The sequence below is a fragment of the Canis aureus genome, chromosome 12 (assembly GCF_053574225.1).
Source record: "Canis aureus isolate CA01 chromosome 12, VMU_Caureus_v.1.0, whole genome shotgun sequence".
In the NCBI taxonomy this organism is placed as follows: Eukaryota; Metazoa; Chordata; class Mammalia; order Carnivora; family Canidae; genus Canis; species Canis aureus.
Genome location: NC_135622.1, coordinates 16114214 through 16141046, shown reverse-complemented (window position 1 = coordinate 16141046; position 26833 = coordinate 16114214). Strand labels below are relative to the sequence as shown.

At 53.1% G+C, this 26833-nt stretch overlaps 4 protein-coding genes and 1 long non-coding RNA gene across 16 annotated transcripts in view; 2 read left to right on the top strand and 3 right to left on the bottom strand.

Moving 5' to 3' along the window:
- The window catches only part of DOK1 (docking protein 1), a 5134-nt gene extending 1339 nt beyond the window's left edge, over positions 1 to 3795 (bottom strand). The window contains exons 1-4 of one of the 3 annotated variants that reach the window (XM_077843002.1): positions 3242 to 3795; positions 816 to 1115; positions 575 to 668; positions 184 to 368 (exon numbers count right to left, since the gene is read on the bottom strand). In XM_077843002.1, the coding sequence (XP_077699128.1) occupies positions 184 to 368; positions 575 to 668; positions 816 to 1115; positions 3242 to 3262 (600 nt within the window). In that variant the 5' untranslated portion in view covers positions 3263 to 3795. Of the gene's footprint in view, positions 1 to 183; positions 369 to 574; positions 669 to 815; positions 1116 to 1454; positions 2109 to 3241 lie in introns of those variants that run through there. The other 2 variants (XM_077843001.1, XM_077843003.1) reach the window with 2 other exon arrangements.
- LOXL3 (lysyl oxidase like 3) lies at positions 958 to 21116 on the top strand. 10 transcript variants are annotated; one of them, XM_077842970.1, is made up of 16 exons: positions 958 to 1210; positions 3804 to 4128; positions 5914 to 6077; positions 6697 to 6911; positions 13811 to 13903; positions 14529 to 14588; positions 16742 to 16961; positions 17194 to 17374; positions 17512 to 17666; positions 18107 to 18274; positions 18404 to 18566; positions 18756 to 18999; positions 19093 to 19208; positions 19289 to 19425; positions 19532 to 19643; positions 19832 to 21116. In XM_077842970.1, exons 2-16 carry the CDS (start codon positions 3816 to 3818, stop codon positions 19903 to 19905), a joined length of 2415 nt encoding a protein of 804 aa, XP_077699096.1. In that variant the 5' UTR covers positions 958 to 1210; positions 3804 to 3815; the 3' UTR covers positions 19906 to 21116. The 10 variants fall into 10 exon arrangements, with proteins under 10 accessions (XP_077699096.1, XP_077699097.1, XP_077699098.1 ...); XM_077842971.1 differs by having other exon boundaries at positions 959 to 1210; positions 13847 to 13903; XM_077842976.1 differs by lacking the exon at positions 958 to 1210 and adding an exon at positions 2298 to 2454.
- On the bottom strand, positions 5640 to 7183 carry LOC144280702 (uncharacterized). The gene is made up of 2 exons (XR_013349100.1): positions 6709 to 7183; positions 5640 to 5770 (listed from the first exon to the last, which is right to left on the bottom strand). It is a non-coding gene; the product is annotated as an uncharacterized LOC144280702 (long non-coding RNA).
- HTRA2 (HtrA serine peptidase 2) lies at positions 20324 to 23706 on the bottom strand. The gene is made up of 8 exons (XM_077843019.1): positions 22994 to 23706; positions 22686 to 22890; positions 22403 to 22597; positions 22129 to 22161; positions 21785 to 21890; positions 21568 to 21637; positions 20787 to 20882; positions 20324 to 20679 (listed from the first exon to the last, which is right to left on the bottom strand). The coding sequence occupies exons 1-8, from the start codon at positions 23497 to 23499 to the stop codon at positions 20514 to 20516; spliced, it is 1377 nt and encodes a 458-aa protein (XP_077699145.1). The 5' UTR covers positions 23500 to 23706; the 3' UTR covers positions 20324 to 20513.
- Positions 23648 to 26833, top strand: AUP1 (AUP1 lipid droplet regulating VLDL assembly factor). The gene is given in 13 exon segments (XM_077843018.1): positions 23648 to 23824; positions 23827 to 23921; positions 24002 to 24139; positions 24219 to 24369; positions 24571 to 24755; positions 25003 to 25075; positions 25171 to 25244; positions 25490 to 25556; positions 25657 to 25759; positions 25892 to 26011; positions 26127 to 26242; positions 26428 to 26546; positions 26656 to 26833. Coding segments are annotated over 13 exon segments (1440 nt in total). The 5' UTR covers positions 23648 to 23662; the 3' UTR covers positions 26693 to 26833.

Sequence of the window (26833 nt, the reverse complement as noted above, 5' to 3'; positions counted from 1 at the left end):
AAAGAAAAAACTATTTGCGGGGGGGTGGGGGGGGGTGGGGGCACAGGCAGAGGTCACAGGCTAGGCAAGGAAGGGTTACCGGGAGGACAGAACTCGCCATCTTCTTGTCCTGCCCCACCCCACCCACCCATCCCACAGTTATCCCGACCTGGGATGCCCATTCTCCCCGACAGCCCCCTGCACCTTGTCCCGGCCATAGCGGCGCAACAGAGTGTAAGGCCAGAAAAGGAGTGGCTCCAGTATCTGAGTCTGCGCCCCGACGGTCAGGAGAGTCAGCTTCTCAGCCTCCACTCTCAGCACATAGGAGCCATGCAGGCCACAGCGCTCAGCGGCTTCTGTCCTCTGCACTGTTACCCAGAACTGGGATCCTGTAAAGAATACACAATTAGATGGGCACCCAACAGACTGCTGGGTGAGAGGGCTGGGGAGGTGGGGACGGGTTGTCCAAGCACTCACTTGGAAACCAGCTTCAGGGGCTTCCTATTCCCCATGGGTCCCTGACCCTTTAACCACTCTCTTCTCAAGGCACCCGTCCTTTCCACCCCATCCCTCCGCAGGCTTCTCAGGCATCTACCTTCCCAGGTGGGACTATACAGCGAGTTCTCCAGCATCTCCAGGGCAGAAAGCTTGGGTGGGTTTTCCGCAGGCGCCAGAGCCCAGCTGCCTTTCTGGGGTAAAGAGAGGGAGTATCGAGATCCCTGCAATTCCCTCACCGCTGTTCCCGGGGTCCGAGCCAGCCGCGGCCCTCGGCTCCTGTAACCGCCCCCACCCCCGTCGCCTCTTGGGTCCACGGCATTTCGCCCCAGCCCCCTCACCGGAAAGGCGTTTCGGCACAGGGTCTGCACCCAGGCGGCGCTGGACGGCGCGTCGGCCGCCAGCAGGTGGGAGCGCTGCGCGGTGTCCAGGCGGAAAGCCGCGGCGCCAGGCTCGGGGGGGCTGTCCACGGCCACAGGGACCACGCTCACACACTCCGCCAGGCGGATCACCTTGCAGTCCAGGCGGCGCGAGCCCCCTCGGCCCCCTCCATTGTTCGACCCCTTGTGGTCAAAAAACTCGAGGCGCGCCACGCCGTGGGGACTGGCAGGATAGAGCACAGCCCAGGTCTTCCTCCACCTCTGGGAAGAGAGAGCGAGAGACGCTGGCGAGGGAGCGGGCGAGCACCGGCGGCCCGGCCCCGACGGGACAGGAGACCCGCGCAGGCCGACTCCAGGTCTGCAGCTTCCCCACCGGGGCGCAGTTTCCCGAGAAGGAAGCCGCTCCGTCCGCCCAGAACCGGGGGGGGGGGGGGGGTACCCCGAGGCCAGCGGACGCTTCTCCCGGGTGGGAAATCAACTCCGCGGGAACGTCACGGGGTCCACAGCTCCCGCCCCGCGCTCCAACCCGCTGCCGCCCCCGCGGGCTCCACAGCCCCCTCCTAGGTCTGCAGGCGCGCGGCGACCCCTGCCCCGGGCTACCTTGGTACCGAAACGCTGACTTTGCAAAAACAGCGGCCCTTCCATCACGGCCCCGTCCATGGCCCCCGGCGGTTCCTTCCGCGCTTCCTGGCCCCGCGGGCTAGAGGCGGGGCGGGGCGGGGCCGGGCCTCCCGGGGCGTTCCGCCCCTCCCCCGGCCTCCGCGGGCCGCCGAGCGGGAGCGAGCAGAGCAGCCTGAGGGAAGGCGCGGGGGTCCGTAGACCGGGTGGGCCGCGCGCCACCTTCAGACCCCGGCCCGAGGCCCGAGGCCCGCACAAGTGCTCCGCCAAGGGAAGCCTCGAGGCTTCGGCCAGGGGGCTCTGGCGCCCGGGCTTACGGGCCGGGTAGGATGTCATATGCTCAACGTGACATCAGAGTGAAGGCCGTGACGTCACCCCGAAAATGCCAGTGGGCACCCTGGGGCACCGAAGGGCTGAGGCGGGCCTTCTTCGCCTCAGTTCGCCTGACCGGATCCGCCCCCAGCCCGGCTGGAGTCCGGCTGTTTACACTCCGCGGAGCCCGGGACGTGGGGGAAGGGCTGGGGACTGGGGACTGGAAGGCTTCCCGGAGCCCCGAGCTGAGCCGCGGCCTCCCGCCGCCCCAGGGGCCGCCGCCCGGGCCGGTCCGCGGCCCCGTGGCCTCTTGCGTGTCCAGCTCCGTGACCGCAGCCGCGCGGCCTCCAGCCCGCGGGAAAAGAAAGCTTCATTGAGCAGGCCGGGAGGAGGGGCGGGGGCGAGGGGCGGGGGGAGGTGGGGCGGCCGCGGCCAGCTCCACGGGGGAGGGGAGGACCAAAAGGAGAAGAGGAGGGAACTGGCCGGGGAGGAATCGAGGAGGAAGGCGGAATGTGGGAGGGCTCAAGGAGACGTGGGAGGGACAAAAGGAGAGGGGGGAGGAAGGGGGGGTCCAGTCTCCCCTGGCCGAGCACTTTTTTTGGGAAGTCCTAGGACTGATCTCCAGGACCTGGACTCTTCTCCCAGCACCTAGGGCCCCGCTCAGCCAAAGGTAGGGCGAGTCACGCTGCTGCGGCAGAAAGGGGAGTTTCGGATGGCGAGGATGGTGAAGGGACCACGGAGAAGGGGTGATGCAGGATGGGGTCGAAGGGAAACCAACCAACAGAGGGCTTTTAGCATTGTTAGCGTGAGACACAGTAGAGTGGAGAGAGGAGGCAGATATTTGGCGGGTGGGGGGCTGCAGGGTGTTCCAAATAGGGCTGCTGCCAGGGCCCTAAGGCTAGAGGCTCCTCTGTGAGGACCTACCCCTGGGCCCCCAAGCCAGAATGTCCCCAGAACAAAGCTGTCCTGTTGTGTTGTTTGTTTGAGTTGGGGAAAGCATGTTCCAGGGGCCCCTTGCTGGAGAGGGGCTGTTCTCAGCCCCAGACAGAGGGAAGGCCTTGGCTGAGGAGCTCATTGGCACCCTGGCCTCCGGTTGCCCTGAGACAGCACTGTTGGCAGGAGGTCTGGACAACCCCACCCCGCTCTCCCTCCCAGCCTGAGGCCTGGCCCTCCTGGGCCCCTTGACCCTGCAGGGTATGTGAGAGCCTATGTGCTGGTAGGGTGTGCAGGGGGTTCTCCACGCATCCTGGTCTCTGCCCTCTGCGGTGGAATCTACCCACACAGGACTCTGAGCTTGACTTCCCATCAGGGAACCGAAGATCTGAGGGTCTCCTAAGCCCCCTCGCCTGCTTCTCTCCACAACCAGTAGCTATCTGCCCTCTGTCTGACTGGCTGAATGGAGTCGTCTGGGTCCCTCCCACAACCCCTCCTTGGCTCCAGCCAGTCCCTCTCCTCACCTGTTGCCCGAGTCTGACCATTGCTGTGTGCCGCTGGCCATCTCACGGTCACCTTCTGTCCATCTTCTACACTGTCGCTCTCTGCCATCTCTCTCTGTTCAGTCCTCTTTCGTTCCCACAGTAGTTTCCTTTCCTCTCACATCCTGTCTGGGTCTCCCTCTTGCCCAGTCTTTATCTCTTTCTCTCAACCATTCTCTGCCTCTTGGTCTCTAATCACTGTCTTGATTTCTGGGTCCCTTAGACTAGTGGGTGGGGTAAATGGAGGTGATGGGGAAGGGCCTTGTAAGACCGAACAACTGCTGGTGAGGGAGAGCTGCTCTATCTCTGTGTCTGTGCCTCTCTCCTCCCTGCCCTGCTTTCCAGTCTGAGCTCTCGGACTCTGTGTTTCTGCTCTTATGTAGTTTGTATTTCTTTCTCACTTAGTTCCTGGGTCCCTGTCTTTCTCTCACACTGTCTCTGTCTCTGTCCTTTGGCGTCCCTCTTCCCCTCTTGATCTCTCTGTGGGACCCACGCCTGGCTTGATCTCGGTTTCTCTTACACACTCTCTCTCTGGGGCACCCAGGCCTTCCCTGCCATGCGACCTGTCAGTATCCGGCAGTGGAGCCCATGGGGGCTGCTACTGTGCCTGCTGTGCAGCTCCTGCCTGGGATCTCCATCCCCAACCACTGCCCCCGAGAAGATGGCTGGGAGCCAGGGGCTGCGGTTCCGGCTGGCCGGCTTCCCCAGGAAGCCCTTTGAGGGCCGCGTGGAGATCCAGCGAGCTGGCGAGTGGGGCACCATCTGTGATGATGACTTCACGCTTCAGGCTGCCCACGTCCTCTGCCGGGAGCTGGGCTTCACAGAGGCCACAGGCTGGACCCACAGTGCCAAGTATGGCCCTGGAACAGGTGAGCAACGTTCCATGCATCGCTTAGGTATGGCCTTAATGCGGGGAGGTACACCAGGATGGTACAGGCGCAGGGACCCAGGGCACCCAAAACAGCCAGTGTCAAGTAAACCCATGGTTGACAGACCAACAAACACCATCCCTTCTCAGACCTGCATGACCTTAGACTGGTCGGTGCCTTCTCTGAACTTCAGATGCCCTATATGCAAAATGACTAGATGACCTCTAAGTTCCTTTCTTTTGCAAATGTTATGTCTGTGGCAGCACAGACAGGGCGGGCCCATGGGAGAAATCGAGGCACGTAGCCACAAAGACACATGCAAGGACAGCCCTGATGCAGGGGAGCCCTGTACAAGCACAGTTGGCTTGATGTAAAGCTGGGAGCAGATAAATGAGGTCTAGATGTCCCAAAACAGAAGGGATCATGGACACCACAGCTGACAAAATCCGATTATAGGCAAGACCTGAAACAAACAAGCTGGAACTAAGAACAAGTATAAACTCTAAAGATGAGAATGAATGTGGGTAGTAGAGGCTTAGGAGGAATTCTGAGACCTGAAGGTGCCTACATTATATGGGCCCACGGTAGGGCCGATGGACAGAAGCTGGTGCAGTCTGCCGTCATTCCCCCCTTCTCACTGGCTGGACCACTTCTGGAATAGAATGTCACTTGTAGGTGCCACATTTAAAGAGAGACAGTAGAAAACGGAAATACTTTCAGAGGAGAGCTGCCCAGATGTGACAGGCTGGAAGCCAAGTTTCAAGAGGGAATAGCTGAAGAAACCAGGGACATTTGGTATGAAAGAAAAAGGCGTGGGATAGCATTTACCTGAAGGTTGTCTTCAAACATGAGGACAGTCATTTGACTGAGGGATTTTTCTGGATAGCATGAAAGGACAGAATCAGACCTGGTGGGGGATAGTCATAGTCACAAGGACTTTGTGATGATGGACTTTGTGATGGTTCCAGTGGCTTGGTGGGGCAGGGAGTAGGCATCCCAGCAGAAGCTGGGTAAGTCCTGTCAGGACATACATGATGGGTCCCTATAAGTGACTGGGACAGATGAGTTACATTGGATGGAATCCCAGGGCCATTGGATGGAACTGGGTCCATCCAACTCTGAGAAGTCAGTGATACTCATCTCAGTATGGTCCAGGCAGAGAGAAAAACCAAGGGGCAATGTGGTAGTGCAGACAGGCCGGGCCCATGGGAGAAATGGGGGCTGAGGTGAAAAGATCTTAGATTTTGAAGTCTCACAAGTGGCTGAAACCCCTAAGCCCCATGTATTGGCTGTGTGGTCTTAGGCAAGTTTCTTAACTTCTCTGAATGCCAATTTCTTTATGTAAAATATTGGCAGCTCTAAGAATAATCATATATATATGAATATATGTATATTCATATATATATATATACACACACACACATACACACACACACATACACATTGCCTAACACACAGCAGGTACTTGATTAATTGTAGCTATCAATGACCAGGTCAGGACTGATGAGAAATTCAGTGTTGACTCTTGATTTTTTATTCACTCTCCCCACTTGTTGAGGATCCTCCAGATCACCACTGACCCGCCATCAATCCTGTGCTCCATTTCCTCCCAGGGTGTTCCCTCTCTTTCACAGCCATTATCCTACCAGAAAAATGGAATCGTAGTGGCCAGGTGTGAGGTGTCTAGGCTCACTCTCCCCAGCAGCCCCATCACTCGCCCCCCACCTCCATTGTCCTGCCTCCTCAAGCCTCTCCACCCACCCACCCCCATCTCTCCCTCTACAGGCCGCATCTGGCTGGACAACCTGAGCTGCAGTGGGACGGAGCAGAGTGTGAGTGAATGTGCCTCCCGGGGCTGGGGGAACAGCGACTGTACCCACGATGAGGACGCAGGAGTCATCTGCAAGGACCAGCGCCTCCCTGGCTTCTCAGATTCTAACGTCATTGAGGTCTGCCGTTCACACACACACACACACACACACACACACCCAGGATGGCGAGAGAGGGCTGTAGGATGGTTATATGTGGTTTGAGGGGATACTGGAAGGTAGGGCATGGCATATGCCCTGAAGGCTAAATTGGGGTGATGGGAGGCTTTGGGGGTGGGGGCAAACCATAGAGCTCCTGGACATATTAGAGCCCACGTTTGTCTTAGCATGAGCATTCAAGTTACTGAAGCTGGCATGAGTCTCCCCAGCTTCATCCCGGGTGTCCAGGGCATCCCTTGCTTCAGATGTCCCTGCTCCCCTGGAACATCTCCCTTCCCAATCTCTCCCACTGCTCCCAAGCCTCCTCCTCTGTGAACTGCTCCCGCAGGCTCGGGTGGGCCCCGGGTGCGCCTTCCCCAGCTTCCTCAGCACCCTGCACCGCCTGTCCGAGCGCTAGCGGCCCTTCCCCTGCCGGTGGTGAAGGCTCAGCTCCCCGCAGGAGCAGGCACGCCTCTCCGCCCCGCGGCAGCCCCTCCTCGCCGCGGCTCTACAGCAAGCACACTAGCTGGGCTCCGTGGGGGCGGGAGGACAGGAAAAGGGCGCCCTGACACTCCTTCCTCCGCTTGTGGCCGCATCCCAGGTAGAACAGCACCTGCAGGTGGAAGAGGTGCGACTCCGACCGGCCGTGGGGCGGGGCAGGCGGCCGCTGCCCGTGACCGAGGGACTGGTGGAAGTAAGGCTTCCCGACGGCTGGTCGCAAGTGTGTGACAACGGCTGGAGCGCCCAGAACAGCCACGTGGTCTGCGGGATGCTGGGCTTCCCCGGCGAGAAGAGGGTCAACACGGCCTTCTACAGGTGAAGGGACGTGGGCGCTGCGTGGAGTGGACTGGCCTTGCGGGGTGGCGCCTCGACCTCCGGGGGGGTCCGGGGCTCTGCAATTGTGGGGAATACGGAGGCCCCTTCGAATCCGGAAAGTTGAGAAATCTAGCGGGACCACGGAGGGCTCCCCAGGGCGAGCCTCAACTGGGGCCCGCAAGGCTTCCTGCTCTGTCCCGGCCGCAGCCTGGGCGGGGCGAGCGGCGCCGGACGCGGGTCGGTGCCAGTGACGCCAGCGGTCGGCAGGCAGAGTCTCCGCGCCCCGGGGCGCGCGCCCAGGCCGGCGAGGCCACGCCCAGCGGCCGGCGCCCCGCGGGCGGTTAGGGTTGCGGCGCGGGCGCGGCCCCCGGGGCCCGCCGTCCGAACTCGGGGAGCGCGCGGCCGCGCCCTGCGGAGGCGGTGCCTGGCGCGCGTGTCCTAGCCAGGGGCGACTCCCCGAGGCCCTGCCCTGGACCGGTCCAGGCCGCCCTCGAGCGCGTCGGTGGGCTCGGGAGCCCTTGCCCTGGGCAAGTTTTCCAGAATATCCTTTGGCCCAGGCGCGCCCAGCCCTCCTGGGGGGCACACGGTGTGCGCGCGGCTTCCCGAGTGACCAGTCACGGAGCACACCGGTGAACGGCCCTGTGCTTACAGGGCCTCGCCACCCTGGAGCATCTAATGTGGTCCTTTGGAGGAGTATAGAAATCTTTACAGTCTCTCTGAAATCTATTTTGCAGGCTAAAATGCGTTTGTTTTTTTTTTGTTTGTTTTGTTTTTTTTGTTTTTTCCAGCTCTTCCTTAGTTGAGTTTTGCACAGAGACCTCTCTTGACATCTAGGTGACCTTCCATTGGGCACACAACTTCAGATATGGTCTGATCAGGGCAGGGTACAGTAGAAATGCTCAGCTTTAGGTGGAACATGCCGAGACCTTGTATTGACTTTCTGTTGAGGAAACATCTCACTTTTCTTACTGAACTGGTAATCCTCTAAAACCAATTTAGATCTCCCCTTCTCCTTGATACTAACAGAAAAAGCCCATTTGAACCTAAATCTATGTTGACTTTACCCTATTAAATTAGTTTGATACATCATCTAAAAACCATTAAAAGCCACAGTGCACCCATGGGATTATCTTGAATCCTAACATTATTTCCCATTTGTCATCGCTCCCAGCTTCTTCTGGAGGATATATACATGACAGCTATGCCTTCCAGCTTCATCATAGTGACTGTTAAAATTGTTGACATGTTCAAAACCAAAGTCTAACTCTTCCTTACTCATCATGTCTTCACTCATTAGTTGTGAAATGTTTTTTCCACTAACTGGGAACAAACTGAACACTACAATGATGTAGCCAACATTTCACTATTTTATCTATAGTAAAATCATGGAAGATTTTGTTAGTCTCCCTTAAAGCCCAGATATATTATATTCATGGCCATTCTCCAACCTTCCAATTAGGAATCTTATCAAAAAAAGAAATCATGGTGGTTTGAGCTAATTTTTTACTGAAATCCTTCCAGATCTCTAAGGAACTCCATATACTTTCCTTACTGTTCACAAACTTTCCATTTAATAACTTATTCTAGAATGTTATTCTTTAAAGAATCCTTTTTCTTTTTGAAAGTCAATACATTACCAACCTCTAGTCTTCTCCATACTTGCTCAAATTTTCCTTGCCTTGGCTCTCAGACACATCTGAAAGTTCTTTCAGCCCAGAGGAATATACTTTATCTGGTCTAGAGGCTCAAACTGTTTTAAAACAGCTGTGTGCTGTGCTCCTTTACTATTATCTGTCTTGGAGCTGTATTTCTTTCTCTGTGCTATTCTTTACCTTCCCCAGCGCAAACATCAGGTTCTGAAAGACCAGCACAATTTAAAACACAGGGGTTTTAAGTGAAGAGGATAGCATGAACAAAGGTGAAGAGATCCATTCATTCAGCATTTATTTATTGAGTGTCTAGGGTGTGCCAGGGACTTTTGTTAACACTAAGGATTCAACAGTAGACAAAACAGACAAAAATCCCTGATTTCATGGACTAGGGAAGAATTGGAAAATAGTAAATTTTAAAATGCAGGGATGACAAAGAGTGTAATCAATACAAATAAAGCAGAGAAGAAGTTAGGAAGTCGAAGTGGGATTGCAGTTTTAAATAGAGCAGTCAGAGAAGGCCTCTATGAAAAAGCAGCATTTCAGATAAGATTTAAAGGAGGTGAGGGCACAAACTGTGTAGAAATTTAGACAAGCATTTACAGGAAGAGGAATCATAAATGAAAAGATCCTACGGAGTGGGGGAGGGTCGGAGGCCACTGGGGCTACAGCTGAGCGAACAAGAGAGAGAGAGAGAGAACAACAGAAAGGTGATATAGGAGGAGTTTGGAAAGAATGGGGAGCCCAACCGCATAGGACCATTTGGGAGACTGGCTTGTTCTCTGTGTGAGATAAGGTTTTGAACAGAGATATGACATCTGACTTCCATTTTTAAAGTATTATTTTGGCTGCTTTAAGAATAGACTGTAAGGGATGCAGAGAAATTAGTTAGGAGGTTATGTCTCCTGAAAGCCAAGTAAAGAAAGTGAGAGGTGAGGGTGACCAATGAGAGTGGTGAAAAGGGATCAAATTCTGCGTATGGTTGAAGGTAGAGCAACAGGATTTGCAGGTGGATTTAATGTGTTAGAGGAGAGGAATTAAGGTTCATTCCAATGTTTTGAGCCTGAGCTAAGCATGGTGTTGGCCTTATCTGATAAGGAAGATAGTGGGGAGCTCATTCTGTGTGGGGACTCGGGGGAGAGGCATTGTATATTAAATTTTGGTTTTGGACCTGTTAATGTGAGATTCTCTAAGACATTGAAATGGTGAAGCTGAGTAGGTAGCTGGGTATGTGACTCTAGAGTTCAGATGAATTAAAAGTCCTGAAACTGGACAACGTCACCAAGGGAATCAGCATAGACAGGAAAAAAAGAGGTCCAAGGACTGAACAGAGAGCTTAAATGTTACGAGGTCAGGAAGATAAAGTGAAGGTACAAATAGTGAAGTGGGGCAGAAAGAAAACCAGCTGAGTGTGGTGGCCTGCAAGCCAAGTTAAGGGCTTCAGGGAGGAGAGGGAGGGAGCAAGTGATCACCTGACTCAGTGCTGCTGGTGGGTGTAAAAGCACAAGGACTGAGAAACGAATGCTAGTTTTAACAAAATGGGAGTCATTGCTGACCTGGACAGAGACAACAGTAACTAGGATATTTCTCAAAAGACAGTTGACTAGAGTAGAAGGTTTTGCTGAAAAATAATGGAAGGAAGATCTGAATACATAAAAGCCAGAAAACAGAATGCTTTTTGTGCCAGATTAGAGAGTTTGATCTTTATCTTATGGCAAAATTAAAAATAAAAGTAATTGTATGGGCCACTGATAAAATAAGGTCAGTGTTGTTAAAGTTTACCTAATAGTAGTGAACTGGAGGGAGGAGGTTCTAGATGCAGTAAGGCTAGTTAGAATTTTGTTATAAAAGTAAGGTTGATTCAGAGGGTGACAACCAAGAGGCAGGGGAATGAGAGCTGTAGGATGACTGGTAAAGGAAAATAAGAGAAGACTTTCAGGAAATGACCCTGAAGCTGCTGGAGAGGAAGATGGTGTGTGCCATCAGGTATCTCTGGGCGTTAAGTTCACATGAACTAGCCTTCCAAGTGAGCTGTCCTTGGCAAGTTTGAGACCCAGCAATTTTCCCTAGGTATGTATGGTCTGAAATAATTTTGAAAGATCAGGAGTATTTGTGTAGATATTGGAATCTGCTACTGAGTCTGGGATATGAAGACTGGAGATGTATGAAGAAGAGAGACCATTCGTAGGGAGGAAAGGGGTTACAGGAGTCCTGGGACAATCTGTGTTGGGGATATGATCTAGATTTCCTTTCACAGGTCACATCAGACAGAGGGAGCGTTCTCACAGATAATGCCATCATAAAGGGTAAGCAAGGCCATTATGAAGAACACCTTCCTTAGAGAAAGAATATACATCTGCTAGCTTTTAAAGGCAGCTAGTAAGATTTAGGGAATGAGAAAATCGGAAAATCACGCATTTATCATTTTTCAACTTGGTTTTATAGTTCTGCCCTAGAACATGTGAAAGTGATAGCAGTTTAGAAGAGGAAAAGAATGTAAAGATAATTGAATCATTTACTGTCCTTCTGCAGGCAAAGAAATTGAGGTTCTAAGAGCTTAAGTGCTGAAAGCTATTTATTAAACTGCTATTTGCAAAGCACTGTGCAAAGTGCTGAGAACAAAGAGGTGATTAGAGATCACGGAAGACCTCACAGACTACATTAAGGATTTGGGTCTTTATAATAAAAGCACTGGGAAACAACTGAAGTGTTTTTTGAGAGGAGGGCTGTGAGAGGCCATGATGAGATTTCTGGCTCCAAAAGATCACTCTGACAGCATTTCAGTGAATGGTTTGGGAGAAGAACAAGAGTGAATGGACTAGACAGGTGGTTAGGAAGTACCATTGACATGACTTGGCTACGGACCGACCCTGAGAGCCGAGAAGTATCAAGGTGGACTCCTAGGGTTCTGGAGTGGGTTTTACTGAGTTACGGGTTGACTTTCTTGGACCTACATTACATTTTAGAAAACTTTGAGACATCTAAGTAGAAACATCAAGAAGGCAATGGAATGTACAAGGTTAGATATAAAAGAGAAGATATAAAGAGAGGATATGGAATGAGTAGAATGCCTCAGACTGGGCTCCAAAAATGTAAGTGACGAGCCAGAGGAGGAGCCTGTGAAGACCAAGAGAGAGCAACCAGAATTAGGAATCAAACCAGACTAGTAGTGTTAGGGCCCCCATGCAAGGAGAGCAGAAGAGAACAGCAAGGTCAGATGCTACCAAAAGGTAAATGAGATGAAGGCTGAAATTGTCCATTAGATTTATTATCACAGAGTGATGGGGAAAACCAGAAAAGAGCAGGCTAAGGAATGAATGGGAAGAGAGGAGAGGATGTAGAAGAGGAGTGTTTACAAGTCTTGACAGTGTTTTCTATGAAGTGGGGGTTTATGGGGTGGAAAGTGTGTGGGGAAGGGAGAGATCTGAACATATTTAACATGATTTGGTTGAGGAGAAATTGTATGCGACTTCTCAACTGAGGAGGAAAAAAGATCCTAAGGGATGGAATTCAGAAACATTGGGGGCAGTGGCCTTAGAGAATAGAGATGGCTGGAATGAAAAGAGGACATGCAGATATGGGGAGGTTTCTCTGTTTGATGGTTGAAGAAACAAATGACAGGGGGAAACAGGCACATTTGTGAGTGAAGGAATGTAAGTAAAGTATCAGCAGTGTAAAGCAAGGTATCAATACTGGTCCTAAATGAGTACCAGATCCTTAATATAATCTATATCACACTTTATAATATACATAACTATGTATGCTGTATGATATTTAATATTAAAACCTTATAAATATCTAAGAGAAGTACTTCTAAATCATCTAGAAATTTCTAAATTTAGGGACACCTGGGTGGCTCAGTGGTTGAGCATCTGCCTTTGGCTCAGGTTGCGATCCTGGGGTCCTAGGATCCAGTCCCGCACTGGGCTCCCCGCAGGGAGCCTGCTTTTCCCTCTGCCTATATCTCTGCCTCTCTCTGTGTGTCTCTCATGAATAAACAAAATCTTTGGAAAAAAGAAATTTCTAAATTCCTAGATAATACATTTTTTCTGAGTACTAGTTGGAGGGCCAAGATAATCTCAAAAGAAAACACAAAATCTATTTCATTTTAGACAGGTCCATGAAAAAGACATTTGGAGAAAAAGTTTCACATTATTCTTGTATGATGAAAGGTTCTAAATTCTTAGTCCTATCTCAGGAAAAGAACCTGAGAGTTGGTATACACTCTTTCCTAGGAATGTTGGACATACTGGATATTTAGGCAAAAAGACCAACTAAATACATCCTCAGGAAGAAGCCAGGGCAGGAAATACCAAGCAACTCAAAGCCCTGTTTCAAATCTATATATTAACATCCTAGTACATGTGTCCACAGTATACTGTGTCCAGATAGGACTCCGCAAGAGAAAACAGCAGAGTAAGAGCACGTTTAAGATGATAACAGGGAGTCCCATAAACTTGGAAGGACAGGAAAGACCTGCGTTCATCTGTACATAGTGGGACAGGACAGAGAGGGGGCAAAATTAAAGTCCTTGAAATCAAAGGGAGAATGAGAGGAGAAACAGACCTGGTTTCCAGACACTTGACCTAAGGCAACCTCTTGAAGAATAAAATAGATTAAATATTTAGGCCAATTAAAAAGAAAGTTTTAGTACTTAGTTGTCTGGGAGCTGAGCTCGCTTTGTGAATGACTAAAGCATATGGGATTTAATCAAAGTAGGAAGGATGCTGTCATCCTAACCCGCCTGGCCTCACGCTCCCCTGTCAAACCAAGTTAATGTCCTTGGACATCCAGCCTTGGTCCTTGTCCTGCTCCACAGGCCTCAGACCTGGAAATGCCAGAAGTCAGAGAGTATCTAAGAATAAAAGACAGCCTCCCTATAATCTGGCCAGTTCTCTCTCCTTGCCCTGTCAGTCTGCCAATCCTAACAATCCTAACACCCTCCTACTTATACCCTCCCCGTGGCCCTCCCCTGAGGTTTAGATCAACCCTGATATTGACCCTCATCCTCATTACCCATCTGTCCCAGCCTAATTTCTGTGGGAGCGGGTATAGGGACTCTATCAGCCTGAGTCCATGTGCTTCACTGCTGTTCATCAGCCTGGTCATGTGCATGGGAGGCCAAACAGCTGTGAAGGGTAGAACCTTGAAAGTGTCTCATGTTATAACATCCTGATGATTTTCCAACTTTGCTGTTGGAAAAGAAATTTACCCTTATCCCCAGCTGCCTAGCCTTTCCCTTGGTTCTAGGCTGATCTTGACTCTGCTGTTGTCTTATCCTCGCAGAAAGTTGAGGAAGAGAGCAGCCAAAGCCTCGGCCCGACGCCCCAAGCCCCTTGGAAGGTAATGGGGCAAGAGCCCCGGGACCTCCTGCCTGCCTCTGTGGCCCCAGGAGGTGGATGGATGGAAGGCAACCTATCCATGTCCATCCCAGAACCCAAACTGATGAATTAGGGATGCAACTGCAAAATGGCCATTCCGGGAGGGGAGGCAGGCATGGGGACATGCAAGCTTTGATCTTAGGTTGCACAGGGAGGAAATAATGTAGGAATGGCTGAGGAGAAGCCTCCTCATGCTTCTACTTCCCCCAAATAGCTTGGACTCCAGCCTTAGCCACCTGCATGCTTCCTACCCACCTTCCCTAATTCACCCACATTCCCATTCTTTCTCCTCCCTTTACCTCTTATCCCCTCTCCCCTCACCACTCCCCCACCCTGCCCCACCCCTGGACTGACTAGATTTCTCATCACTGGTTGAACCCAGAGAGCAACATGGGTTCCTAAAATGGAGTTCAGTGGTGTGCAGTAGTCAGTGTACATGGAATATCTGGCCCTCTTCTCTTTACTCCTTCCCACACTCTGCATAAGGGGTCCTTCCCGGAAATAGGAAAAACAAAACAAAACCCTCTACCTTTCCTGGGCCATGTACCTAACCACTACCTCCACTAACTTCTTTCTCCTTTTTTCAGACCAATCACCAAGCTTAAAGTCAAACCCAAACCCCGAGTGGGCAGGGGATCAATCAAGAGGTAAATGAAGCTCAGGCTGGGTGTGAGGAGAGGAAGAGCACAGTGATGACGAGTCAGGGCAGTAGGCTGTGCTCAGGGAGGGGTCAAGGAGGCCCCCACCAAGATGTAGCTCTTACAAACCACCTTCCAGATGATTCACTGAAGCATAAAGTGATGCTGGCCCTTACATTGGTTTCTGAGGAATTATGCTCATCACAGGATTTTTGCAAATCTTGATAGAAGTTCATCCATGTGTTTATTAATCTTCCCCTGGTGAATTCTAGCAGATACTCTGGTACTTTTGTCCTTCTGATGCCACACTTGCCCCTCCCTCAAGAAGTTAAGTTTGCCTAAGGGATCAATGTTCCCAGCTTACCTTTATTTGATTAGTTTTTAAAAAATAGGTGCTACCAGCTTAGAGGTAAGACCTGGGGTCCCCTCTGGAACTTTTGCCAGGGATTGGCTCAGATTATAGTCCCTATGTAACTGGCCCAGTTGACACAATTAGGCTCCCAGTTCCATAATTTTCTCGTGGGTTCTTTCGGAATTCAAGAGAGTATATATAAAGCTTCCAACCCCAGTGATTATCTCTCACTAGGCTTCCAAAGACCATTTGCACATGAGAAGTCTCCCTGATAACTTCTTCAGCAGTAACCGAAGCCACAAAGAATTCATCCCTTTCTTCCATCCCTCCCCACCCACCCCCCCATCTTCTGCACATTCTAAGATCACCCAGTGGTCCCTTACCCAGCTCCTCCTTCTGGTGGCTTCAAAGAAGCTTGGAATCTGGGGGTGTTCTTGTACTGCCTTCTAGCTAACGGTCATCTGTGCCCAACATGGCCATGTTCTGGCCTTCCCTGAACCCCAAATTCAAGTGCACACTGCTGTTTTTACTGTGTTCCTTGTGGGGAAAGGGGAGGCGGAAGTTTAGAAGAGCGCTATCTTTTTCTTGTGATGGCCTCTTTGACTTTTATTTTTAGCCAAACAGGACTTTGGGAGAGTACCTGATCTGTTTGAGCTTCAGAATCCACTCATCCTGAGCCTCCAAAGGTATTCTGTAAAGTCTTCAGGCTTCCTCTGTCTGTTGTGTTTATAAACTTTTCCTCCTCTCTGTGTCTTCTAGCCAATGACTTCAAATCGTCAGATCCCTTCTTTCCTCTGACATTAAGTGATGGGCACATTACTACAATAATTCTTTGCCACGCCAACCTCATAGGCCCACTCCACCAACACCAGCCCTCCTCTCTGGACACTGCTGTCATCATGTGCCTCACTGTCCTCCCTTATCCCACTAGCATCGATAAACAAGTCCCCTCGTTTTCACAAGGCATCTCTCCCAAGTGTCTCCTAGTGTTACCATCTCTAGTCCCATTTTCATGTTCAGATGGCTACAAAACATTCTTTCTGTTATGTTTCAGTCACAGAAGTACAGACTACTTATTAAAGCTCAGCTTGAGTCTGGAGAGCTCTCTACCATTCTACTGTGCCTATTCATTCTCCTTCTCTGGTCATGTGGTCTCTAACTTTTGTCTGTCTCGCATTTATACATCTTCGTTCCCACATGTGCCAGCCCCAGTCCTTTCCTGTGTCCAACCTTCTGGTATATTCTTCACATAACCACCCATCATATTCTGGCCTGGAAAACCCTCCAGCCTCTGAGAAGCCATTTAGACCCCAGACTTACTCACTCCTCTGCATCTTGACCCATTCAGTTATCTCAGCGACAGCACAGTAGAAGGCCGTGCTCACGCTGGCTCTCCAGTCTTTCCACTGGTGGCAGCCGCTCCCTCCTGCCTGTCTCTTCCAGCCGGGCAGTCCTGGCTTCCTGCTGTCTTTGCACAGCAGCCCCAACCTCAGCCTCCATTAGGGCCAGCAGCCTGAATCCATTTGGAGCAAGCTTTCTGTCAGGCAAGTCAAGGCTAGCTGTCCTAAAGCCAGAGGGGTCTTCAGCTGCAGGTCCCCAAGAACCATCCTGTTTGGATAATCTGGGCTTTTTCAGTCTGGAAACTTGCCATTCCCTTCGTCTTTATGGAGGGAAATGCAGCAGAGGGGAAGAAGGGATGAAATGGTCACAAAAGGTTGGGGGATGGCAGAGGCATGGAAGGGAGGAGGGTTGTGGGCAGAGAGGTAGGAGCATTGTTTTACCCTACTGCACCCCACTCCTGTCCCCCCAGGCTGCTGGCCCAGAGGCAGCAACACTCCTTTGGTCTGCATGGGGTGGCGTGTGTGGGCACCGAGGCCCACCTCTCCCTCTGCTCCCTGGAGTTCTATCGTGCCAATGACACCACCAGGTGCCCTGGGGGGGCCCCTGCGGTGGTGAGCTGTGTGCCAGGCCCTCTCTACGCAGTGTCCAGTGACCAGAAGAAGCAACAACAGTCAAAGCCTCAGGGGGAGGTGTGTGAGACAGCGACCATAACCTTCCCCACCCCCAGGTGGAGAACCCCATAGCCTAGTCACTCCCTGACTAAGCACAGCCCTGACCTATGAGGGCAGAGGAACCTCTCTCCAGGGGGTGGGCCACAGACCTGAGACCACCCCCTCCCTCCTTTGTCCCCTAGGTCTGCTTAGCCCTTTCTGTGTTGACATCTCCATTCACTGCTTTTGGGCACATCTCTCTCCTCTATAGACCCGAGTGCGTCTAAAGGGTGGGGCCCACCCTGGAGAGGGCCGGGTGGAAGTCCTGAAGGCCAGCACGTGGGGCACAGTCTGTGACCGCAAGTGGGACCTGCAGGCAGCCAGCGTGGTGTGTCGGGAGCTGGGCTTCGGGAGTGCTCGAGAGGCTCTGAGTGGTGCCCGCATGGGGCAGGGTGAGGGGGATGAAGATGGGAGGAAGAGGGAAGAAGCTATACACTCTCCTGGGGGGGTACATTCCTGGGGAAGGAGACCCCAAGGCAGACAATAAAGGTCCAGTTATAACCTCCTGATCTTTGGCCTCTGACCCTAGGCATGGGTGCCATCCACTTAAGTGAAGTTCAATGCTCTGGACAGGAACCCTCCCTCTGGAAGTGCCCCCACAAGAACATCACAGCCGAGGACTGCTCCCATAGCCAGGATGCTGGAGTCCGATGCAACCTGCCCTACACTGGGGTAGAGACGAAGGTCAGTTACCTTTCCGGTTTAGTTCAGGGATCTTTTTTTTTTTTTAAAGATTTTATTTATTTATTCATGAGTATACACAGAGAGGAGAGAGAGAGAGGCAGAGACACAGGCAGAGGGAGAAGCAGGCTTCACGCAGGGAGCCTGATGTGGGACTCGATCCAGGGTCTCCAGGATCACACCCCGGGCTGCAGGCGGCGCTAAACCGCTGAGCCACTGGGGCTGCCCTAGTTCAGGGATCTTACATCCTCTCCAGTCCTGGCCATGATCTGCAGTCTGACAGCTTCCCAGATCTACTGTCCCAGGCCCCTGCCATCCTGCAGTTCCCACCTGATGTACCTACTTGTCAGCCTCTGAATCATCCTTCAGCCACAAGCCTGCTACAGACTCCCACTGCTCCTTCCCAAAAGCCTACCCAGGACTTCCCTTCTGTGTCACTACAGATCCGACTCAGTGGGGGCCGCAGCCCACACGAGGGGCGAGTGGAGGTGCAAATAGGGGGACTCGGGCCTCTTCGTTGGGGCCTCATTTGTGGGGATGACTGGGGGACACTGGAGGCTATGGTGGTCTGCAGGCAACTTGGACTGGGCTATGCCAACCATGGCCTACAGGTGAGTGAGAGGGGAACCAAGGCCATTGCCTCCAATACCTGTGTTTGGGGCAGAGGACTGTGGAAATGAGTCCATTGGCCCAAAAGGCTAGTGGTGGGGCCTCACAGAAACATCAACATATGTTCCCAGGAGACCTGGTACTGGGACTCAGGGAATACCACAGAAGTGGTGATGAGTGGAGTGCGCTGCACAGGGTCTGAGCTGTCCCTGGACCAATGTGCTCATCATGGCACCCATGTTGCCTGCAAGAGAACAGGAACCCGCTTCACTGCTGGAGTCATCTGTTCTGAGAGTGAGTGAAGCCAGGGAAGGGAGGCTCTGGACCACCGCCTTGGAGGGAAAAAGAGAGCTGTAAGCTGGAGGGGTACTCCTTTCCTGTGACAACCAGCCTCTCCCCCTCTGCAGGGGGAGGAGGAGCACCCCCATCCAGCCCCACCCCTCAGCAGTGACTTTCCACACTCTGCTTCCTTCCTTGGGGCAGCTGCATCAGACCTACTGCTGCACTCGGCCTTGGTACAGGAGACTGCCTACATCGAGGACCGGCCCCTGCACATGCTGTACTGTGCCGCAGAAGAAAACTGTCTGGCCCGCTCGGCCCGCTCAGCCAACTGGCCTTATGGCCACAGGCGTCTCCTCCGATTCTCCTCTCAGATCCACAACCTGGGACGAGCTGACTTCAGGCCCAAGGCTGGGCGCCACTCCTGGGTGTGGCATGAGTGTCACGGGTGAGAGGGTCAAGTAGAAGGGCAAGATCGCTGGAGATGGGGCAAAGCCTGCTGGGGGTAGGGAAGGAAACAGGGGTTCCCTTGTCCCCACAGGCATTACCACAGTATGGACATCTTCACTCACTATGATATCTTGACTCCCAATGGCACCAAGGTGGCTGAAGGCCACAAAGCTAGTTTCTGTCTGGAAGACACTGAATGTCAGGAGGGTGAGTTGGGCTTCAAAAGGACTCCGGTATCTCCGTCCCACCAGCCTTGCCTCACACTGACATGTGCCATTCCCTCTCAGATGTCTCCAAGAGGTATGAGTGTGCCAACTTTGGAGAGCAAGGCATTACCGTGGGTTGCTGGGACCTCTACCGCCATGACATCGACTGCCAGTGGATTGACATCACAGATGTGAAGCCAGGAAACTACATTCTGCAGGTGCTGGGAGACTGACATCCAGCTGGCAAGTGGGAGGAAGGTTTGTTAAGGGCACCTCTGGATCTGAGGAGTACAACTGGTCACATTGCCTTTCTCCCACTCACAGGTGGTCATCAACCCCAATTTTGAAGTAGCAGAAAGTGACTTCACCAACAACGCAATGAAGTGTAACTGCAAATATGACGGGCACCGCATCTGGGTGCACAACTGCCACATCGGTGTGTGGGCGAGGGCAACCCAGAGAGACCAGGGTGGGAGGAAAAGGCCTTCATTCACTCACTCTCTTCCTCCTACATTGGTTCTGTGTCCTCCCACCTGCCTCTGCATCTCCCAGCCCCTCAGCTTCTCACCACCCTTCCCCACAATGGGTCTGCTCCCCCACCTAACCCGCCTATTCACCTCGCAGGTGACGCCTTCAGTGAAGAGGCCAACAGGAAGTTTGAGCGCTACCCTGGCCAGACCAGCAACCAGATCATCTGAGGCACTGCCACCCTCTTCTGCAAACCACCACTGGCCCCTGAGGGCAGGGGTCTGAGGCTGCCATTACCTCAGGAGCTTACCAAGGGACCCCTGACATCGGTGGGCTGGCTACTCATCCAGTGCACACTATGGATGTGGAACTGTCAGGCCGAGGTTATCGCCCTCCTTCTCAGGCCAGCTGCCAAGCATGGGGAATTTTTGCTCCCGGGCCCAGCACCGAGCCAAGCACACTGCAAAGAGCAGCACCCAATGAACTGCCAAGGACAGACAGCAGCAGCTGGTTTTCTTGAATAGGGAGGTCAGAATGGTCAGCTCCAGTATCTCCCCTCAGTTCAGGGGGGATACAGCTTTACCTCTAGCCTTTTTGTGGGGGAAAAGATTGGTACCCCCTCCCCCCTTATTTTTGATTATAACATGATGCTAGGTATAATTTTATTTTATATAAAAAGCATTTTTATGATTCCTCAGAGCCCAGGGATTGGTGCTGGTGGTTGGAGGGACCTGCCCCCCACTGGTTCATTTAATCCTCTGTCCAGGTACCCTCAGAGCCTAGGCCAGGAAAGCAAGGTGGAAATCAGAGCAAGAGCCTCATACTCCTGCTGACCCACTCATTCTGTGACTTCAGGGGTCACATATAAGGTCAATGTTTCTGGTCCTCGCCGGATGCGCACTGCCAGCTGCGATTGGGTCCGAACAGCTTCGTAAATATCTTCAGCGTTTTGTACCAGCTGCTCCCCAATAGCCAAGATCACATCACCTGGCCGTAGACCAGCCCTATGGTGAAAGACAGACAGAAAGAGAAAGGAGGGGATAGACAGCCCGGTTCAAGGGCACATGCATACGTCACCCATCCCCACCTCACAATGCAGTCTCTTCCTCACCGATGTGCAGGGGAGTCCAGGATGACCTTATGGATGAGTACACCATGCTGAACATCAGGAAAGCTTGGTTCTCGAAGCTGTAGTTCAGCAAGGATGCTAAAAGGACACAGATCACTCTGTTAACAGCACCAAGGCACTCTCCCCATCTTGGGTTCACCTCAAATCTCTCATCAACACACCGACAACTGCATGGACAAGGGCATGCACTAGATACTCCGGATACAAAGGCAATTCACTTTCTGCCTTTTCAAAGTTAGGAAGTGGGACATGTGTATAAAAGGTAACTCATTCCAAGTGATACATCATATTAAATCAATAGCACTAATGTCATTCTAGAATTCTAAGAGAAACTTTGAGAGAGTAGAACATAAGCTGAGCATAAAATGGTTCTGGTATTTAACTATATAAAACAAGAGCAATATAAATAAAACCATAGGAGTAGGAAATCCAGGTCAGCTGGAACAGAATATATTCTTGTAAGAAGCCAGATCTAAAAGGTTAAATTGGAGACAAATGGAAAATGGCCTCTAAACACCGGGCTAATGGATTGAAGTTTTTAAACCAAAGCAGTAACAGGATGAAATCAATCTGGTAGCAGATGTACAAGAGGGATTGGAATGAGAAAGTCAAGATCATGAGAATAGCTCTTCTGATAGCTACTAGTGTGGGGCAACTTATCTTAGATAAAGATAAAACTGAGAACAAAGCCCAACAGAAGTGCCACTTGCCCACCACTGAATATACTGGTGGTCCTACAGGTCACTACCCCCAAAGCTCGTACCTGGGAGTCAGGGTCAGCATCATCACTCCAATGTAGCGGCGCTGGGACCCACTGATTCCAAACCAGGAATCTGTGATAGAGGGACAAATGAGCCCCACCCAGTTACATCCTTCCTTCCCCTCCCTTTCCTCCCAGTAGACAACCCCTCTCCAGTAAAGCACAATGAATGCCCTTCCCACCACTCAAAGTAATTTCTTCCCCCCTAAGCCAGGCTCACTCTTCTTTTCCCCACGATGCAGAAACTCTCGAAGGCGATCAGAAGGGATGGCAAAGGAGATTCCAGCTGTGACCTTCATGGTATTCACTCCAATCACCTCCCCATCCTGCAGGAACAGAGCCCACTAATCCCTAGCCCAGAAACATAGTAGGAGGAGGGGATACCTGAACAAGAGTAGCAGGGAGAATGAGGGAGCGAGCTGGGGAGACCTGGTTGGATTTTGGGAGATAGCCAACAGGAGGCTGCTTAGAAACTTGACCAAACATCGTTGAATTAGAGGAAGCACACCCATTCTCACACTGACCTGGGGCAGGGATTCTTGGAAAGAAGGATGTCCCACTCACCAGGTTAACCAGAGGACCTCCAGAGTTTCCAAACTGCAGGACAAGGAGAAAATATGGAAGAGATCCAGGAACTCTATGCCTGGAGGCATGACCAGGATGTAGGCACTTTTTCCAAATTCTCTCCTTTCCCAGCCCAACCTGAGTGGCCACATATTTGCAGCCCAACCTCTGTATACAGGCTCATCCGCCATCTATCAACAGTTGGTGCCTGTACCACACAGCCTTTCCCCCAACCCCCAACCTAGTTTGTCATTTCTCTTATATCAGAACGCACATCAATAGCTGCATCAGTCTGGATGTATTCCACATTGGTTTGGGGGAGGCCCAGGTCTCTGGCTGGACGCTGAGCAGAGCTGACAATGCCAGAAGTGATCGTGTTCTGCAGTGCAAAGGGACTTCCCATGGCAACAACAAACTCCCCTTGCCGGACATCAGCTGAGCGTCCCAGGGGTAGTGTGGGGAGAGGCTCCTGAGAGAGAATGGGTATAAGAGACCTGTCATCTGAAGATGTGAGCAAATTCACAGCCCCAACCAGACCCAGCCTGCTCAGCCCCCACCTTAGTCTGAATCCTTAGCGTCGCAATGTCTGCCACAGGATCCACAGCTGTGACCACGGCCTCATATGTGTCGCCGCTGAGCAGCCTCACACGGACCCGGCGCCGATCTGCCACCACATGAGCGTTGGTTACGATGAGCCCGTCGGCAGCCACCACGAATCCTGAGCCATTCGAGATAGGGACTTCGCGGCCGGAGAAAGGGTGCCTGGAGGGGTGGGGGTGAGAAGCAAGGATGCAGGGAGGCTCACACCCCGGCTCCTCCGCCCTCTAGCCCGCGGCTTGGTGCCTCCTGCCTTCCCCACCGTTACCGGCCCAAGATCTCGATATAAACCACGGCAGGTGCTGTCTTCTCCACCACGTCTGCGATGAAGTTGTACTGGCTCCGGGGAGAGCTGGGCGGCGAGCCAAGGACCGAGGCGAGGACCGCTGGGGGACCCCGACCCCCGCCCCACAGTAACAACAGCACTGCCCCCCCAGCGCCCAGCGCCACCGCCAGCCATATACGCGGACGGGTTCCAGGGGTCCCTGAGCCCTCCTGGGTCCTGGGATCTGGGGTCCCTACAGCCAGCCATGCTCGGGAATCCGAAGTCCTCGACGTCAGACACGTCCGTGGTTCAGGGACCCCCACAGACCACCGGGCCCGGAGGCTGGGGGTCCCATAAGTCACTCGGGCCCGGGGGTCAGGAATTCCTGACGTCAGCAAGGCCCGGAGGTCAGGGGTCAGCAGGGGTCCCTTCCCCGAGTGAACCCCCCCCAAAGCCCGCCATCCCCGGAGGTTCCAGGCTGCACCCCGCCCCGCCCTCAGTGCAGCCATCAGCTCCGCCTCGACTGCCTCCTCGCCCGCCCTACACAGAGGCGGCGCCCTGGACGCGAGGTGGCGGACGGAGGGACGCGGGGCACGCCGGGACCTGAAGTCCTCCAGAAGTGCACGCCGGGACCCAGGATTCCGGGAGGCCGACTCCGCCCCCGCCCCAGGAATGCCGGGAATTGTGGTCCCCGCGGGACGCGAGTTCCTAGGTGGCCCAAGGGCCGCGAGGCATGCTGGGACCGCTAGCCCTTCCGGGGCGCCTCAAGATTTCGGGTGCCCGCACCCTGGGCGGATGCCCGAAGACTCCGCCTTCCCAGGAGCCCCTGCGGCCGGGCGCGAAGATGGCGGCGGCGGCCGGAGAGCTCTAAAGCCCCCGCGATGGATCCTTCCCCGGCGCTGGGGCCGGAGCGGCTCTTCGACTCTCACCGGTAAGAGCCCTGGCGGGAAGAGGCCGGCTCCCGCGTGCACTCGGCCTCCGGCGCCCGATCACCCCGCCTTTCGCCCCCAGGCTCCCGGGTGACGGCTTCCTGCTCCTCGCGCTGCTGCTCTATGCTCCCGTCGGGTTCTGCCTCCTTGTCCTGCGCCTCTTTCTTGGGATCCACGTCTTCCTGGTCAGCTGCGCTCTACCGGACAGTGTCCTTCGCAGGTAACGGCCTGGGGGTCCCGGGGAGGGCTGGGCTGGGCCCGGCCGGAGGCCGTGGAGTCACCACTGCCCGCGTCCCCAGGTTCGTGGTGCGGACCATGTGTGCGGTGCTGGGGCTCGTGGCCCGGCAGGAGAACTCCGGACTCCGGGATCACCGCGTCAGGGTCCTCATTTCCAACCACGTGACACCTTTCGACCATAACATAGTCAACTTGCTCACCAGCTGTAGCACCGTGAGTGGGGGGCAAAGCCGAGAGCTCTACGGGGCGGTTCCCTGGGGCCCAGCTGGAGGCTCCCCTTAGCCCGCCCGGGTTTCCCTTGGGGACCACTGGGAAATACTGAGGCTTACCCCCAATCCCGCTTCTGTACCCTAGATGTCAGTTTTTCTCACTTCCCAATATTCTTTTCTTGCTTTCTCTCTTCTCGATTCCCAGCCTCTACTCAATAGTCCCCCAAGTTTTGTGTGCTGGTCTCGGGGCTTCATGGAGATGGATGGGCGGGGGGAGTTGGTGGAGTCACTCAAGAGATTCTGTGCTTCCACGAGGCTTCCCCCCACCCCTCTGCTGCTATTCCCTGAGGAAGAGGCCACCAATGGCCGGGAGGGGCTCCTGCGCTTCAGGTGGGTGAGCACAGGTATCGGTCTCCAGCTGGGTAGGTGGTCAGGCTTGGGGGCCCTTGATTTTTCACAATTTTCAGCCCTACCTTTTCCGTCCTAGTTGATATCTTTTCTGTTTGCTCTTAGTTCTTTCCCCTTATATCTCTTTATTCTTTATTTACCTACTCGTGCAGTTTAACAGTTTTCTGTTCTGAGTCAGGTGCTGACAGGCTGGCTAGAATCCCATCCTACTGTCTCTTCCGTCTTCCAGTTCCTGGCCATTTTCTATTCAGGATGTGGTACAACCTCTTACCCTGCGAGTCCAGAGACCCCTAGTCTCTGTGGTGAGTGTGTGTTGAACAGGGAATCTCTGGGGCTTGGAGGGTAAGTTTCTCACTGCTGGCCTAGGCTTAGACCTCACTTCATGCCCTCCCTCTAGACGGTGTCTGATGCCTCCTGGGTCTCAGAACTGCTGTGGTCACTCTTCGTCCCTTTCACGGTGTATCAAGTAAGGTATTAACTGCCTTTACTTTTTGGTGCCTGGGAGGAACTCACCTCAGGGTCAGGGAAGTTGCCTCTTCCCTGTTCATTTGTAGATCTTTTAGTATCACGGTTCTATCACAGAAGCAATACAAAGTGTTTACTATCTCTCCACTGTGATCACAACTGTTCCATGAATAAGTATCAAAGTGGGGGAGAGGGTGAAAGCCTCTAACCCAGGCACACTCAACATGGTCCTGGAATTTCTTTTTTTTCAGGTGGCTCCCGCCTGTTCATCGCCAGCTTGGAGAGGGGAATGAGGAGTTTGCTCTCCGTGTACAACAGGTGGTAGGGTACACAGGCAGGGTGAGGTGGGTTTTTTCCTTAAGGGTAGGAGGAGGAAGTCTTGAGACCTTGACAGTTCCAACCTTCTAATTCTCCCTAGCTGGTGGCCAAAGAATTAGGCCAGACAGGGACACGACTCACTCCAGCAGACAAAGCAGAGCACATGAAACGACAAAGACACCCCAGATTGCGCCCTCAGTCAGGTATGTGGTCTCTGTACACAAAGTTGTTTGGGTTTTCTCAGCCTGTTGTGATTCCCTTCCTATTCCTGTGCTAGTCAGCTTCTCCTTCCTCCCAGTTCTCCACTCACCATGTTTCGGATTTCTTTTTTGCAGCCCAGTCTTCTTTCCCTCCCTCCCCTGGCCCTTCTCCTGATGTGCAGCTGGCAGCTCTGGCTCAGAGAGTCAAGGAGGTTTTACCCCATGTGCCACTGGGCGTCATCCAGAGAGACCTGGGTATGGGAAAGGGTAGCCTCACACAGGAGACAGGCACAGAGAGGAAAAGTGGGTGGTGAGGGGAGAAGGTGAGCAGGGAAACAGACTCCGTTCTTCTCTCTTCCCTTTTCCCCAGCCAGAACTGGCTGTGTAGACTTGACCATCACTAATCTGCTTGAGGGAGCTGTAGCCTTCATGCCTGAAGATATCACTGAAGGGACCCAGTCCCTTCCCACAGCCTCCGCCCCCAAGGTGAGACAGAGGAAATGGTTAGGTCTAGGACTAGTGCTGGGATGGGCAGTCTGCACACTCCCTATTCTTGATGTCTCTTTTTTGATCCTGAGACCCTAGCACAGTGCCTCTCTTGCAAAGTAGGCATTCGATGCGTGTTTAATGATGATGACTTCGCAAGCCCTCTGACATTGTGATCACCTCAGTTCCCCAGCTCTGGCCCGGTGACCCCTCAGCCCACAGCCCTCACATTTGCCAAGTCCTCTTGGGCCCGGCAGGAGAGCCTACAGGAGCGAAAGCAGGCACTCTATGAATATGCAAGAAGGTGAGGGGCTTAGAGGACAGTGGGTAGGAAGGGGCAGGTTGGAGAAGAGAGCTAATTAAAGGGCTAATAGGGCAAAGCCCATACACTGTCTTCTTCCTATGTCTCGCAGGAGATTCAGAGAGAGACAGGCCCAGGAGGCTGACTGAGCACAGGATGGCACCCAGAGCCGCAGGACGGAGGCTGGGGGCAGCCCTCACCCCACTTACAACTGGCTGGAAGGGTGGGTGGTAAAAAGGGAGGGATGGGGCTCCCCCCAAAATCACATTAAATTCAGGGTTTTCACTCAA

Excerpts from the sequence above, each read along its gene's own strand:
- LOXL3 (XM_077842970.1), top strand. The coding sequence starts at position 3,816 with ATGCGACCTGTCAGTATCCGGCAGTGGAGCCCATGGGGGCTGCTACTG. Across the intron at positions 14,589-16,741 it reads GGCAGGGGATCAATCAAGAG|GCTGCTGGCCCAGAGGCAGC; the intron begins GTAAATGAAGCT and ends CTGTCCCCCCAG. Across the intron at positions 18,275-18,403 it reads ATGCCAACCATGGCCTACAG|GAGACCTGGTACTGGGACTC; the intron begins GTGAGTGAGAGG and ends ATATGTTCCCAG.
- HTRA2 (XM_077843019.1), bottom strand. The coding sequence starts at position 23,499 with ATGGCTGCACTGAGGGCGGGGCGGGGTGCAGCCTGGAACCTCCGGGGA. Across the intron at positions 22,162-22,402 it reads AGACTGATGCAGCTATTGAT|TTTGGAAACTCTGGAGGTCC; the intron begins GTGCGTTCTGAT and ends CTTGTCCTGCAG. Across the intron at positions 21,891-22,128 it reads GAGGTCCTCTGGTTAACCTG|GATGGGGAGGTGATTGGAGT; the intron begins GTGAGTGGGACA and ends CTGTTCCTGCAG.